This window comes from Mesocricetus auratus, unplaced genomic scaffold (genome assembly GCF_017639785.1).
Source record: "Mesocricetus auratus isolate SY011 unplaced genomic scaffold, BCM_Maur_2.0 Super-Scaffold_100011, whole genome shotgun sequence".
In the NCBI taxonomy this organism is placed as follows: domain Eukaryota; kingdom Metazoa; phylum Chordata; class Mammalia; order Rodentia; family Cricetidae; genus Mesocricetus; species Mesocricetus auratus.
In genome coordinates this window covers 53,576,695-53,592,900 of record NW_024429195.1, presented here as the reverse complement: position 1 = coordinate 53,592,900, position 16,206 = coordinate 53,576,695, and the positions used below count along the sequence as shown (strand labels likewise).

Here is a 16,206-nt window from a genome sequence, read left to right as displayed (position 1 = left end):
TAGAAATTACATCAATACGCATACACAGTTAGTCATTGAATCAGTCTAGGTGCAATAGATGAGTGGATAAAGTGTGTCCTGTCTACACACAATGGAGTTTAAGGCAGGCATAGAAAAGAATGAAATTATGTCATCTTCGCCGGGCGTTGGTGGCGCACGCCTTTAATCTCAGCACTTGGGAGGCAGAGGCAGGCGGATCTCTGTGAGTTCGAGACCAGCCTGGTCTACAAAGTGAGTTCCAGGACAACCTCCAAAGCTACAGAGAAACCCTGTCTCGAAAAACCAAAAAAAAAAATTATGTCATCTTCAGAACAACAAATAGAGTTGGAGATTGTCATGTTAACTGAAATGATCCAGACCCAGAAAGACAAATGTCACATTTTTTCCTACGTGGAACCTGAGCACTGTGTGTGTGTGTGTGTGTGTGTGTGTGTGTGTGTGTATGCGCGCGCATGTGCTCACACTTAGAGTACAGCCTATACATGACATGAAAATGAAAGGGGAACAAGAGAGGATAATGGGGAGTGAATATGGTTAAAGTACATGGCATGCTTACACAAAAATCTTATTATGAGACTCTTTGCTTCTACAATACACACTAATAAAAACTTTGTTTGGAAACTCATGTCTACCCAGAAGTAAGTGTAAGCCAGTTCGAAGACCACTGCTTTGGCCCACCCCTATTTATTCATAATATGGAAACAGAGGCCCAGTTAGTGGCCTGGCCAAGACAAGGACCTAGGTCTTCCCACAGACAGGCGAGTCTTCGACTCTACCAAGCTCCTTTTTAGTTGTGATCTTGGTTAAATCTTCCCTTCTTCGAGCCTCGTCTCTACAGTTTCCAAAGTGAGAAGGGAGGGGCGGATGGCGCCTTCCTTGGTTCCCCCACGTACATTCTCCTGCCTGCTCTGTACAGGAGTGCCCTGGGGTAGACATGTTTAAACAGACCTCTCACTTCCGACTGGGTGCCGTCAAATAGAAGGTCCTAGCAAAAGCTTCAGTCTAAGCCAGTGGTTCTCAACCTGGGTGTCGAGAACCTTTCACAGGGGTCACCTAAGACCATAAGAAAACACAGATATTTACGTTATGATTTATAACAACAGCAAAATTTCAGTTATGAAGTAGCAAACGAAAATAATGCTATGGTTGGAGGTCACCACCACACGAGGAAGTGTATGTATTAAAGGGTCACAGCATTAAGAAGGCTGGGGACTCCTGGTAAGCTGTATAAAATGTGTGCATTTGTTTAACCCTAGTCTGGCTGCTATGGACAGGTAAATCCTACCCCTGATGCTTCAGAACTTGCGTAGCTTTCAGTTTCCTTCTCAAATTCTGGTGAGTTCCCCTTCTCTCTTCCCTTCAGTTCTAAAGGTTTTTCCAGATGATCCTACCCACTTCATGGTAGACCACATGACTAAGTCAACAGTCAAATTGTGGTGGGAGGAAATAGATTGTAAAAAATAAAGATTTAGGCATTACTAGAAAAAAATATTTTTGTGTGTTTTGAACTTTGTATTTTGATTTTTTAATGTAGAACAGTTACAAAACATATCGCATAGTTCACGAAGATTCTTCGATTGATTGCACATAATGTTAATATCTTACCAACTGGTACAATGATCAAAGCAGGAGACTGGTTTTGAGAATACGCTGTCTGTCTGTCTGTTTGGCACTGCTGGGGATAGAACCCAGGGTCTCGCACATGCTAGGCACACACCAGCAAGCTGCAACCCCAACACTGACCAACTCTGTTAATTAACCTGGCAAGTTCATCTAACTTTACCATTTGTCACATAAGTATCCCAGCTAGACAGGCTGCCATCTTGTGTGCTCTCCTCCTATTTGCAACATTTCACGGCCTTTCTCTCCTTGACTCTTGAAAGGGACTAGTCCAACATTCTGTCAACTGTATTTGGATGACAGAACCCAATGCTCAAGGCATAAAAAAACTGCACACAAATACTGTACTACAGCTAGTTAGTTCTCCCCAGAGGATACTGATTCTGTAACTATTTAATGTGTATCACAGGACTGATCAAGTAAGCACAGATCCTTTGGAGACATGGTGATTCCAGAGAAAACAGAAACTGAGCCTGAAAAAAATTTTTTTGGTGCTAAGACTAAGAGTCTAAGAGGCTGTCACCGTAGCAGAAGGTTAGACTGGGTACATTATAAGATCAGCCATCTATCAGGAGGAGGGGAAGCTTAAGTGGTGCTGGTGCCTGGTATGGGCCTTTGCCAACACGCTGCATGACAGAAAGACAAGCCAGCTCATGCAAGGGAGAGAGCATAAGGAGGCAGGATTGCTTTTCTAATGACTCTTATAACTACACTAATCCACTCCGAAGGGCTCTGCCACCCGGCACTTTGACAGTGAGGAGCGAGTTGGCAGTTTGTAGTGTTGGGGAGCACGACAAACCATACCGTGAAAAAGTGGGAGGAAGAAGGCATTTACCTATGTTTTTAACACTAAGTCATTAGGTCTCAGCTTAGCACTCTGTCCATTTAGCAGAACTGTGGCAACAGGTTCTCCCCTAGGGCCCAAGACCTGTCTCACATAGGTTCTGGGCCCAATGATTGTGTTGGTATGGGTTTTACCTTATGAAGTGAGACATAAACCCAATCAAAAAATGATTGGTTACTCCTGTGATATTCATACCACTGTTGTACCAGTGGGTATGTCTTGCCAACTCGATCACCTTTTTTTTCCAGACAGGGTTTCTCTGTGTAGCTTTGCAACCCATCCTGGCACTCACTCTATAGACTAGGCTGGTCTCAAACTCACAGAGATCCACCTGCCTCTGCCTCCTGAGCGATGGGAGTAAAGGCCACCACTGCTCAGCCCAATCCAGTCACTTTTGTAGGTCACAATGTCCACAACAAGTATGATTACTTTTCTTTCTGGGTAGTATACATAGTACCTTCTATAACTATGAAAGCTAGCCGGTAGGGATGACACTTCCAAGTGAGTTTGGAACTCCAGGGTACTCTAGAACTTGAGGGAAACCAAATGTAGTATCAGCCAGCAGCCTGTACTGTTTTGGTGTCTATGGAACCTCACTGGTCAACAGGCCATAGGGTGATCTTTAACTTTCTGAGGGACCACCAATTCATTTTCTATAGTGATTGTAGCAACATTTCTAATTCTTACTAGCAAGGTGCAAGGATTTAAATTTCTCCCTATCCTCGACAACACGTGTTTTCTACTTACCTTGTTTCTTTGATTTTGTTTTTGTTGTTGTTTTAGACAGGTTCTTGCTCTGTAATCCAGGCTGACCTTTAATTCATGGTCCTCCTGCCTTAGCTTCCTGTGCACGGCCATTACCAGATTTGTTTGCATTTCGTAGCCATCCTGTGCTTGTCACTCTGACTTGCATATACCCAGTAGCTAGTAATATCAAGGATCCCACCATGTGCTTTTGTACTATAAGTATTTTTTGGCACGCCCCCACCCCCAGCTACCAGTGTACCCTGTAAATCATATAGATCTATAAGGATTTTTGTTCATTTTTATAACTGCATGTGCCTCATTTAACTAATGTACCGCTTTAGTCAACCATTCTCCTACATATGGGAATAGACTATGTCCTTTCCAACATTTTGCAATTACAAACAATGCTGCAACGAATGAGTTGGCACGTATGCATTTTTTTATTATGGTACCAGACAGTGGGCTCTTGTGGCATGGAGACATTGCAAATGTGACAAAGCCATATATTATGAACGAGACAGGCAAGGCTTTATTGGAACTTCAGCTCCTGAGCAAATGGGAGCTAACAGCAATCAAAGAGATAAACAGACAACTTTCTTCTCAAAGGGAGCAACAGGCTTTTATTGATTTTTTTTTCAGGAGTGAGCTAAAGTTTGGTAATTGTCTGTTAGTCAAGGGCAAGATTTCAAAAGATGTTTTCCTTCTTGTACACGGGTACTCCAGCCTTGAGATTTTCGGGCTAGTGAGTATTCAACTTAACCTGGGAACTGCGGAGTTACTCATTGTCTTGCATAAACATCCTGACCTTACTTAAGGCTGAGGGACTCTAGGTATCCGGAGCTGCTGATAAAGCTCTCGGGCAGAGGAACCCAGATCACCACGTGCTATAGCCTTGGCAAAACATTTTCTATGATCATTGTGAAGAGAAAAGCACAATGTGGCCCAAAGTTTTCATCTCATTTTAGTGTCCATCAGACATAAGTAGACACCATCGAGGAGTCTGTGTGTGTGTGTGTGTGTGTGTGCATGAGTGTGTGTGAGTGTATGTGTGTGTATGCATGATGTATAAGTGTGTATGTACATGTGTGTGACTGTATGTGAGTGTGTGTGAGTCTAAGATTCATTTACTTTTGCGTTCGGTGTATGAGTATTTTGCCTGTTTGTGCATGCAGTGGCCACAGAGGCCAGAAGAGGGCATCAGATCTCATAGAATGGTTGTGAGCTGCCCCATGAGAGCTGGGGTCCTAGACTGCAGAAAAGGGAGAGAGTGAACTGAGTGCCAGCATTCATCATTCTCTACTTCCGGCTGTGGGTGAAATTAACCAGCTGCTTCCTGCTTCTGCTGCCATAGTAACTGCCCTGCCATGATGGACTGTATCCGTGGAACTGTGAGCCACAACAAACACTTCCTTCTTCAGGTTTCTTTGATCAAGCATTTTGTCACATCAACAAAACAAAATGCAAGCTCTGAGAATCGGAAGTGGACACAAAATCCCACCCCTACCTGAGACGGTATTTGCAGTGGATATCTATCAGGAAAGGGGAAATCTGTTGTCTCCAGTGGAGTATCACTGGGTATGCCAACTACATTCCAAGAGAGGCCCCATACTCAGCAGCAGGTGGCTTACACAAAATGTGCTCCATGTGTTTGTGTGTGCTTCTGTTTTGCTTGGTTATGTTAACATCAAGGGGTTTTGTTTCTGTTTTTCTGAGAGAGAAAAGAAACATGAAGTTGGATGAGGGAGAGAATTTAATCAAAATATAACATATTTAAAAGCCAATAAAAGCCGGGCGTTGGTGGCGCACGCCTTAAATCCCAGCACTCGGGAGGCAGAGGCAGGCAGATCTCTGTGAGTTCGAGACCAGCCTGGACTACCAAGCGAATTCCAGGACAGCCTCCAAAGCCACAGAGAAACCCTGTCTCGAAAAACCAAAAAAATAATAATAATAAAAGCCAATAAAATATTTAAATATGGATGTTACCTTTAAAATATAGTTTATGTGAGGCAAACAAACAAACAAAACTCCTAAAGTTTCTCTTTGACTCCTTTGGCCCAAATCCAAGAGACTGCTCAGCAGGTTACCATTTGTTCAGGAGCTATAGCACACAAAAGGATGTCTGAAAAATGTTTCATCAACCAAATTAGGAAACCAGAAGCAACGAAAGCTTTCCATTTCCACCTAAGTTCCACCATTGTTTTTTTGAAACAGGACCACATGTAGCCCAGACTGGCCTTGAGCGCACTGTGAGACCAAGACAACTAACTGGCCTTTTGCCCTTGACCCTCAGAGTTCACCTCCCAAACGCTGGACAATGTATGTGTGTCACCACACCTGCCTTATCCCTTATTTCAGGGTAAAATTTCACTGTATCTCCCCTTGACCCACACAATAATATGATTTCCAAACACTGTCAAGTAACAGAATTTCATAGCTGTTCAGAATAAACAATATACTTAAATTTACTTGAGGTTTGTGTGTGTGTGTGTTGTGTGTGTGTGTGTGTGTGTGTGTGTGTGAAATTGAACTGATTTGTGATTGACTCTATGTTGTAATTCCTTTTTCCTCTAGCAATCTGGAATGTGTTCCGAGCAGAGCGGCACTGTCTACTTAAGAAATGTCATTGATTATTGAGCGCTGGATATGTTTTCAGCACTGTAGTCATAATTCTCTAGACTCAGAGCTTTCATCTCTAAAATAGAACCGAGTTGCTGTAGCGTCCGTTTCAAAAGAGATCACCTTCAGAACTTGGACTAATGCATTTCTGTTTTGTTGAGTTGGCAATTACTCTCAGCACGGAAAGACTGATGACTCCTCAAATATCCAGTCTCCCCCGGGTTCAAAGCTGAAACTTTTGTAAAACGCAACAGTGCTGCCAGTTCTCGGGGTTCACTTTTTGTTCCCTGAAATCCAAGAGGGAGCCTGACTGAGGAGGTTTCGGAGGTTTGCCGTAGCCTTTGCTCGGTATGGGGCAGAGTTCCTGTTCAGTGGCATGTGTATCAGAAACTTTGCACGCCTCAGTGCCACAGGGCTTCCCCAAGCAACTGCCTGGTTTAGAGCCATAGGAGCCATCAGAGAAGCCCCAAACCGGGAAAACCCAAGATGGAACAGGGCATGCTCAGGAAAACTTTGTGCAGTTCATAAATAAGCTGGACCAAAACATTGTGTTGCTGAGAAAATGATAAGTTAATGCGGGTGGGGAGATGACTCGGTCAGTGGAGGGCTCGCTTTGGAAGCACTGAGTTCAATGGCAAGCATCCACGAGAAAAATACTGAGCATGGCCACTTGTGTTTGTAGTAATCTCAGTGCTAGAGAAGCAGAGACATGTCAGTCTGGCCTCCTGGGAGAGTTCTAGGTCACTGAGGGGCTCGGCCTCAAAGCAAAACAGATGGACAGTATAGAACAATCCATTTGAGTTTTTAAACTTTTAAAGCTTCGCTTATGGCACTTCTTTTGATTTAAGTTTTGACCTTAGTCGTATCTATCCGCCTGTATCTTGTGACTTGTTTACGTAGTGATGGTCTACCACATCTTTTCTTGGTAACAGAAAAACAACAGCTTGATGGGAGGCATTGCACCAATCAACAATGCTTACACTGCCCAGCACAGCATGCTGGTCTCCTGGTTCTCAGGTACCACTGCTACAGAATGTGCTGAGTTTTAGGGGCCACACAGACAGTGGGAGGCGCAGCAGAGAGGTGTAGAGCCTGCACCATTTCTCTTTTGTTTAGATAAATTCGAACTCCCTAATGCTCACTAGTCCTGAAAACCTTTGTAAATGCAATCTCAGGTCTATTCAACCACTTTTCAAGACAACTCAAATATAAGACGTGAAATACTGTGTGTATGCATTCTTTGTGTTCATAAATCCACTCCCAAGGTACTTACAGCTGTGAAATAGTAAAGAAAAAGTGATAATCAAACAGCGATAGCAATAATATCCATTATCTGTTATTGGAGCCCCAGTGGTGCAATCAGTTATCTTGCAATTATTAAGTGAGTATTAATTATTTACAGGGCTCCTGAGGTTAAGAACAAGAATAAAGGCAAAACAACAACAAAAACACTTCAACTCTGTTAGTACTTTAAAGCACTTACAGTTTGACAAAGTTGGTGAAATGCACATACAACTTAATAATTCTTTAAAAATTTTAATTATATATATATATATATTTGGTTTTTACAAGACAGGGTTTCTCTGTATTGTTTTGGAGGCTATCGGTCCAGCCTGGCCTCGAACTCACAGAGATCCACCTGCCTCTGCCTCCTGAGTGCTGGGATTAAAGGCGTGCGCCACCAACGCCCGGCTATATTTTTTATTTTATATATTCTTAAGGGTTTTTTGGGGGGTGTCCATTTGCTTGTCTTTTTTGCTTTGTTTTGTTTTGTTTTTTTTGAGACAGATCTTCATTTACCAGCCAAGGTTGTCCTGAAGCTTACTGAATTTCCCAGTCTAGGCTTAAACTCACGGCAAATCTCCCGCATCAAACTTTCCAGGTGATTGGAGTACAGGCATGACCCACCAGGCATAACTTAGTATTGATTTTTCAAATATTTTATTCTACATGTTTATCTAAAAAAACAATTTTTTCACGTTATTCTCTTTAAGCTCACGGTATAATGATGGGCACATGAGTTATGTTAGAAAGGTGGAAGGGTCCCAGGAAATGGCCTCAGATTAATTATCCTACTACCTAAGGAACTCAGATGAACATTCTCTTTTAAGAAAGAAAATATGCATTATTATCAATCTGAAGGAAACCACTCAAATAATTTAAAGTTTCCTGGTTAACCATGGGGAAAACATAATAAATCCATAATTCTCTATAAACTTCTAAAAGACTCACCACACACATATACCACACACAAACACACACACTCTAGACATACATGCATACCACATACATACCACACACATGCACACAGATATGCACATACCCCTGACAACATGCACACACACATGCATGTGCTTGCAAACATGTATACACCACATGCACATACACATGCACATTACATACATACCACATGCATGCACACAAATATACATGCACCTTAGACACACATGTACACACACATAAATGTGCTTACAAACATGTATACACACCACATGCACATTGCATACATACCACATACACACTACACACATGCACACAAATAATACATGCACTTACATGCGCGCACACACACACACACGCACACGCACACTTGTTGCTTTTAGTGGAGGATCAGTCTCGATTGCTCTCAGACCAACAGAATTCTTGTTTATATTCCTGTCTTCCCCAGTGTTCGGCTTCCTAAGAATCTATTCTTCAAGCACAGAAGACTGCCCTAATCCCCCTCTCTGGCTACTGGAGTATGTCCAGAACTTTTCAGTAGAAAGGGACCTTTCTTCCTTGATCCCAAGCCAGAGCTGAAACAATCTTGCAGGACTTAAAGGGCTCTGCATCTTCCCATTACCACCAAAGTCTCGTTCAAAGGGGCACTTTGGGCAGCAGGTGGAGTTATAATTATAGATTAGAAAACAGCAACATCAGCAGCTGTCACTTCTGTTTGTTCCCAGCTATAACTGTCATCAGTGGGCAAACTGGCATAAACAGGCCTCTGCAAGTGGAAAAACATTTAACCCTGGGCTGGCTACATGCTGAAACTTCATAGCAGCCAGAGAACGGGTGGAAACCTGACAGTCACGGTCCACGCGTGAAGGGTGGCACCGGAGCCCCGATCTGAAGGCTCCTCTTCAGTGAGAGCCGACATTTGAAGATTCCCTTCCCGTGGAGGACTCCAAAGAAGCAGGTTAGTGCTCAGTCAGCTATGCACTCGAACGGTGACCTTGGTGCTCCGTGGGCTTAGGGGTTTTGACAGAGCCTAAACAGAAGGGTGATGGAGCAAAAGCAAGAAAGGGAAGACGGTTAGAGCATGGTGTTTAACACGACCCGCCAGGAGAACAGCTGGGTGACATCGGCTTCATTTGGTGTGTCCCTCTTCCGTGTCAACTGTGTTCTCCTTAGGCAAAGAGACAAGGTAACGGTGGGAAAGTGAGGCAGGCTTCGTGACAGGCATCCCATCCCTTTGTAGGGCCACTTACTTATGCAAAAGGCCTTGGTTTGGTTTTTAATTAAAATAAATAATTTTGGAGGATAACTCAGTGATTTTGCTGTTGTTGTTGCTGCTGCTGCCGCTGTGAATTCAGCTGCCAGTTCTTAGAGAAAGCAGACAAATTACAGTTAATGTTTGCCCATCTGAATAAGACATTTTCTTGCTTGTGATAGAATGTATGATGTAGATTGCTCTATAGGAAAAATATCTATGGTGTGCGTGTGTTTTAATTTGACTTAAAAACTACTACATGTTCTCAGTCTGAGTCACTCTGTGAGAAGCGCCACATAGTTCCATTTGAGAAAAGTTAGCATTTTAAAGACATCTCATTTTGTTCGCATGTGACCTGCGCCAGCCGGTAGCTGAGCAAGATTTCTACCCAAAGGTCAGCTTTGCATTATGTATCTCACAGTCCGTGGATTAGCCCAGTGAGAAGCAGCGGTATAACAAAGAGCTCAGTGAAAACCAGGCTTCAGGCTTCGTTCTCATCCTGCCCACATCCATGGCACATATCCAGTACAAGGAGTCCTAATTAACGGATGCACTGGGGATGAAGCTCAGTGGGGAGCATGCTTGGTTCCCATGCACAAGACTCGGTGCCTAGTAAACTAGACACAGGGGCATAGTCTTACAATTCCAGCACTCACTGGATCCAAAGCTCAAGGTCATCCTTGGCTAAATACCACATTCAAGGCTGCTGTCTTACAACCGAAAACAAATGACTCATTTTGTTCAGCTCCAAGCAGAAAGTCAACCATCTTTAAGCATCTCACTGAGACTTTTCAAAGGGAAAATGCTGCAGGGTTACCCAGCACACGGGCTCCTTTTGAAAGGTACAGAATTCTGCCTGTGCATCTGGAGAGCCACTCAGATGCACATCACACCCAGTAGGACTACCCAGAGTAACCTATCAGTTAAGGTGCTCTAAGGGCCTGACTTCTTCCTTACAACAACTCTTGGTTTCCAAGAAGTAAGCTGTAACTTTTTCCTCTTAACACCGGCCCAAGCCATGAGTATGGCCATTGCTTTTAAAAAAAACATCAGTTTAACAAGCCAGTTTCCTAAATCCTCCCTATTATTAAGAAGTAGCCTTACAATGTGTCTAGCATATCACATGTGTTAATTTTGGTATTTATTGGGCAATAGCTCAATAATACTTATAAATTACAGAAATTTTGGGGCATTTAAGAACACTCTTTCCAGAGACCACCTTCCTCCCCTTCTGTGCTACAAGGTCTGGTACTGAGACTCTAGATAGTGTCTCTAGACAGTGGTATCTACAAGGAGTGTGGGAAAGCAGAAGAGGGTGGGTTGGCTGATTAATGGCCAGCTTTAGTTTCCCTTGATTAGAAAAAGAAGCGCATGCCAATGTTGACATCAAATGTTATTTTTCACCCATGTTTTGTCTTCTTGCTCTTCTAGAACCAAACTATCCGAGATGACTGTCACTTACTCCAGTAAAGTAGCCAATGCAACTTTTTTTGGATTTCATAGGTTGCTCCTCAAGTGGAGAGGCAGCATCTACAAGCTCCTGTACAGGGAGTTTATTGCTTTTGCTGTCCTTTACACAGCTATCAGTTTGGTGTACAGGTACTTTGGCTTTGCATGTCTCCTTAAACGGCCCTCAGATGTTATGTAAGAATACAGTCTCAAAACTCTGATGCCCTTGGTTGCCGCTGGCCTTTGCATTACGTCACTTCTCCCTCTGCATGACCCTCTCTGTTGTTTCCTCTTCGGGACAGGGTATTTTAACCCACACCTAGCCATGTATTAGGAGTAAGCGATAGCAACCGTCAGAGGCAATGGGCTTGCCTTCCAGCCGACCCTGATGAGGTGTCAGCCATGCTGTTTGAGGCATACACGCCCTTATCGTGTGATAATTAATGACAAAGTCCCACAGACAAATACTTTTGTGTTTCTCTGAACACTGTCATTCGCAGTTTGAAATTGTGACCTGATACATATTGCAATACCATATGGAGTTAACATATGGGTGAATAGAACTTACCAGGCAGCTTTCTTTCCTTTAGTCTGAATGGTAAGTTCTGACCCGGGACTTTGTTCTCAAACCTAACCAGGGCCTCGACAAAAGGATTAAGACCAGAAGACTAATTTGCTCCCTTTATGTCTTCTGATTTCAGGACATCGTTTTTTTGCAAAAGGAGGTATTTATTCTTTATAATGTCAAGATGTGTTCCTGTCAGGTTGAGAGACACTTTGAGGGTTAACATATCTTACCTCTCAACAGCTAAAAATTAGTCTTAATTAAATTTCATCCATATGCTAAAAAATACAGAGCTTTATGAATCATTAAACAAGAACTGAATAATTGGAGGAAGCTAATAGGGAAGCTTCGGGTTTTTGAGGCCGTATTTCCACCTTAGCTAGGTATATAGTGCTTCTTCTACCACAGGTGAATGAACTGTGAGTCACCGTCTTACCTACATCCTCTCCTGCAGTTCCAGTCTACTTGGGAAGGAGGGAGTGTTCATTTAGTCAGCTGAGCACTCCCCAAAGCAAAATGGGAACATCTATTTTGTTACCGGTCAAAACTTCCATCCTGGGCCTGAGAATGTGAGTGCTAGCCTAGCATGCATGAAGTCCTGGGTTCATTTCCTGGCATCACATAAAGTCGGCCATAACCCTTGGCTACTTGGGTTATAAGAGATCCTGTCTCAAAAACAAAATACTACGATTCCAAACAAGTGTGCAGTTTAGAATGGATTTCGTGGGGCTGAGGATTTGCTTCAGTGGTAGAATGCATGGTGAACAAGTGCTAGGCCCTGGGTTCAGCCCTCAGCTCAAAATAACCAAAACAAAAAGCGCCAAGGCAAAAATGGCAAGAATAGATTTTGTCAAATGTGCTCACAGACCTCTAATACTTGTCAGATATCTTATATATTAACAGCTTAGTCATATGTCACAGGCCTTCAGAATATGAAGTGGTGGGAGATTAGTGGTGTTTGCTATCTCACTAGCTTGTTTTTACTAATGTGAGTTGACTGTGACCACAGCTTCTTAGAAGAAAAAAGCCCCGACAATAGTTGATGCATTGCCAGAAATGTTCCCTGGGGTCTCAGCTTTTGCCCCAATGTCAAATTCATCTCCCACCCAAAAGTCTACATAGATTTTTGTCTTTCTGAAAATCAAAGAATGCATGCATTTATAACAATCACTCTAACTTGGTTTCTCCTTTTTTAAAAGTCTCATTGTAAATTATTAGAAAAGTAGATTTAAAAAATGTATTTATTTCATGTGCATTGGTGTTTTGCCTGCATGTATATAAAGGGGCCAGATCCTCTGGAACTGGAGTTACAGACAGTTGTGAGCTGCCATGTGGGTGCAGGGAATTGAACCCAGGTCCTCTAGAAAGGCAGCCAGTGCTCTTAACTACTGAGACATCTCTCCAGCCCAAGCCAATCCTTTTTTATCTTAAAGATGTATCAAGAACTGTTGAATTAATAGGTCAAGGAAGTCAAGCAGACCTCGGGGAAATATAAGCAGAGTTCATTCTTGTACCTACTATAGACTTACACTGATTGTATCTCTTCCAATTTGGAGGAATTTGACAAAATAATCTCTGTGGTATTTTCTAGCTAAGAAACTTTCTGTGTCTATTATTTCTTTGGCCAATTAGTATTAATACCACCCATTTGGGTACTATGTTTGAAGATATGTTTTTAAATTTTATTTATATAATTGATTTTTTTTATCTCCACAACACCATAAACTGAAAAATCTGAGACTCCTAGAGCCTTGACAATATACCCAGTCTAAATCAATGGCAGAACTGTGCTATACCCTGGCATGGCCTAACTGACCCTAAGAGTTACACTTTCCGCTCTAAATACTCTTTGACCATTTCTACTTGTGTATCGGAAAAGCCACTCTCTGTCTGTGACTTGTCATCAACATGACCACCACAGACCTGTGAATCCAGCCAGCACCTCTCTTGTCACTTTTTCCTGATTCCGTGAACTGTGTTACCTCATCCAAAGCTGAGACCGGAACTCCACAAACCCCTGGACCCCAAATTCTTTCTTCATCTGTCCCAGCTCCCGAGAGTGTCCCAGCTGCAGCCCCATTGGTTGGACACTGTTCTTCTGCTTCTATATCAACATTCCACCCAAGGGAACTCCTGACACCTATTCTGGAGGATCCTTCCCTAGATTTCTTCATCCTTTAGATGAACTGCACTATTGATCTATGCAGATTAGTATGTGGCTTCTCCCACATTTTGTTAATTACTACTAGCCCGCCTTTTGAGATTTCTATGGTCTTTGAATTCCCTCCCTGTAAAACATAACAGTCTGGTTATGGGCAGGTGTGTCTAGCAATCTCAGAAAATGAGTTTGGGGAGGTTAAGTCAGAGCTACAAGAAAAGTTTTGAGACGGCCAAATGTAACAAAGAAAGTTTCTTTCCACCTTTAAGATTAAATCAGTTTTATTTATATTCCAAATAATTGTGAGTGTTAAACAGTTATATTTTGGCATGGGATATACACAATCTAGAATGTGCTAATTGACTTAATTAAATTGATTTAACACATTCTAGACTAGATCAAAATGTCTAAAGTTGTTACTCAATAATGACTTAATAACTCTGACCCACCAACTCAATAACCTCTTTCTTTTAAGTATTCCTGATGAATAATTGAAAAGTGGAAACCGGGCCTGGTGGTACCAGCCTGTAACCCCAGCTACTTGGGTGGCTGAGGCAGCAGAATTACATGTTCAAGACCTACTTGATCTACAAAGAGAGCTTAAAGTAGCCTAGGTAACTTAAGTGAGACCCTGTCTCAAAAATAAAAAGGAAAAGATCAGGCTGGAATTCAGTGGGTGTCTGCCTGGCACCCGAGCTGCCATAGCCTTGATCTTCAGTGGAAAGAAAAACAATACACTCTTTTGTAACATATCTTTCTCCAAAATCCAACGAATCAATTATATAAAACTTTAGAAATATAAAGTTTTAATAAACAAAAATGGTTAATAAATCCTTTATTTAACGGCCAACAGACTTATGTGCTAAAAACTCGAATACTTGAAGCACAAAGCAATTTAAAAAAACATCGGAGACACACCTGTTTAAGAAAAAAGGAACAAAAATATAGAGTTCCTTTAAGCAAACAAACAAAAACAACCTGAGATTATTTGTGCTTAATTGTTTGCACTTGATGTCACCTGCGGTGCAGGTGCGGAAGTACCATATCATAAAGGGCTGTGCGTTTTATTTTTGCTCCAGATTGGTACTTACAGGAGCCCAAAAACGTTACTTTGAAAAATTATCAATTTACTGTGACAGATATGCTGAACAAATTCCAGTAACCTTTGTGCTTGGTAAGTATAGGTCACACGCAGAATGCAGCCACACCAGCTGTCACCGTTAGATGACACAGATGACTGCATGAGAGTGCTTCGGGGCTGAGAGGCATGCCGGGAAAGCCGCTGCTTGCGCTGGCACACGGCTGTCCCTACAGTGTGCCTTCCGGGCTGCTTCCTGCTAAATTAACATCCAACAGTTTGAGGTCATGATCTGCTACCGGACAATTAAGCTTTCCCTCCACTAACCCTCCATTTTCACAGTCAATATTTGAGTTCCAATGCCCACTTGCTGGGTGCCCTGACCTTGCCAGGCACACACGAGGGCAAAATCATACGGTGTGGATGATAACATCCTTCCAGACCTCGAACCCCTCAAAAGGCTAAAATTCTGCTAAGTGTGTCCGTTGAGGTGTCTGCTGTAAGAAACGGCATGGTGACTTCCGGTTGTCCCACAGGGTTCTACGTCACCCTGGTGGTGAACCGATGGTGGAACCAGTTTGTGAATCTGCCCTGGCCAGACAGGCTCATGTTCCTCATCTCCAGCAGCGTCCACGGGAGCGACCAGCATGGGCGCCTGCTCAGGAGGACGCTGATGCGCTACGTCAACCTCACGTCCCTGCTCATCTTCCGCTCCGTGAGCACGGCGGTATACAAAAGGTTTCCCACCATGGACCACGTGGTCGAAGCAGGTACTGCGCACGCGCGTTCTCCTCCTGGGCTCTTGTATGTCAGGCTGAGGAGCTACCAAACGGCTCTAGAAAGTACCTGAGTGTATTCGTTGAAGAAATGCCTGTGGGCCAGAAGAGTTCTTAAAGGGCTAAAATGAGTAAGGTAGGATTCCTGCCCTCAAGGAGTTTACTTGGGAGGCAGAGAAGTGGCTGAAAGTCAAGATGTCTTGACGTAAGTACAATGATGATGGTCATAGTCGTTAAAGCAACCTTTCGTATGTATTACCTTATAATTTTCCAGTACCTTAGGGCAATTGTTTTTATTTCCTTCTGAGGTTTCTTTTTTCTTTTTTCTTTTTGCTTTGTTTTGTTTTTTGTTGTCTTTTTTTTTTTTTGAGACACATTATTACTATGTAGCCCAGGCTGGCCTTGAACTCACGGCAATCCTCCAGCCTCAGTCTCCCTGGAGGTGGGATTATAGACGGGCAAGCTACATGCCTAGTTTATAGCTATTTCAGTTAGGTCTTCAAGACATCACGGAGGATTTCTCAAGCTGTCCTGAATCGCATAGCCGGTTAGTGAAAGGAATGCAATTAAAAGTCAGAAACGTTAAGATGATACGTCTTGAGGTGAAGTCAGTTTCATCCAGGTAAACCCTCCTTCCAGATGTGCTCGTCAGAGGCTCTCTGTGTGGACCTGTTGCCTCTCCAGTGTTTCATAGTAGACAGTAGACATAGCTATTCTATCTGGGTTCTTGGGTCTAGTGTGCTGAAAATGAGTCATTTGTGAAGGATGGTGCTCTTTGCTATGAAATATTTAATAAGAAGCTGTTGATCCAGTGTTCTGTGACGTGAGGATTACTTGAGGACATTCTTGGCCCATGTTGATGATCTGAGAACTCAGAGAAT

At 42.8% G+C, this 16,206-nt stretch overlaps 1 protein-coding gene across 5 annotated transcripts in view; it reads left to right on the top strand.

Moving 5' to 3' along the window:
• Positions 1-8,616: 8,616 nt before the first annotated feature.
• Positions 8,617-16,206, top strand: part of Best3 (bestrophin 3) — a 41,061-nt gene continuing 33,471 nt past the window's right edge. Inside the window, exons 1-3 of one of the 5 annotated variants that reach the window (XM_040754836.1) lie at positions 8,617-9,005; positions 10,803-10,898; positions 15,086-15,319. In XM_040754836.1, the coding sequence (XP_040610770.1) occupies positions 15,157-15,319 (163 nt within the window). In that variant the 5' untranslated portion in view covers positions 8,617-9,005; positions 10,803-10,898; positions 15,086-15,156. The other 4 variants (XM_021233753.2, XM_021233755.2, XM_013121530.3 and 1 more) reach the window with 4 other exon arrangements.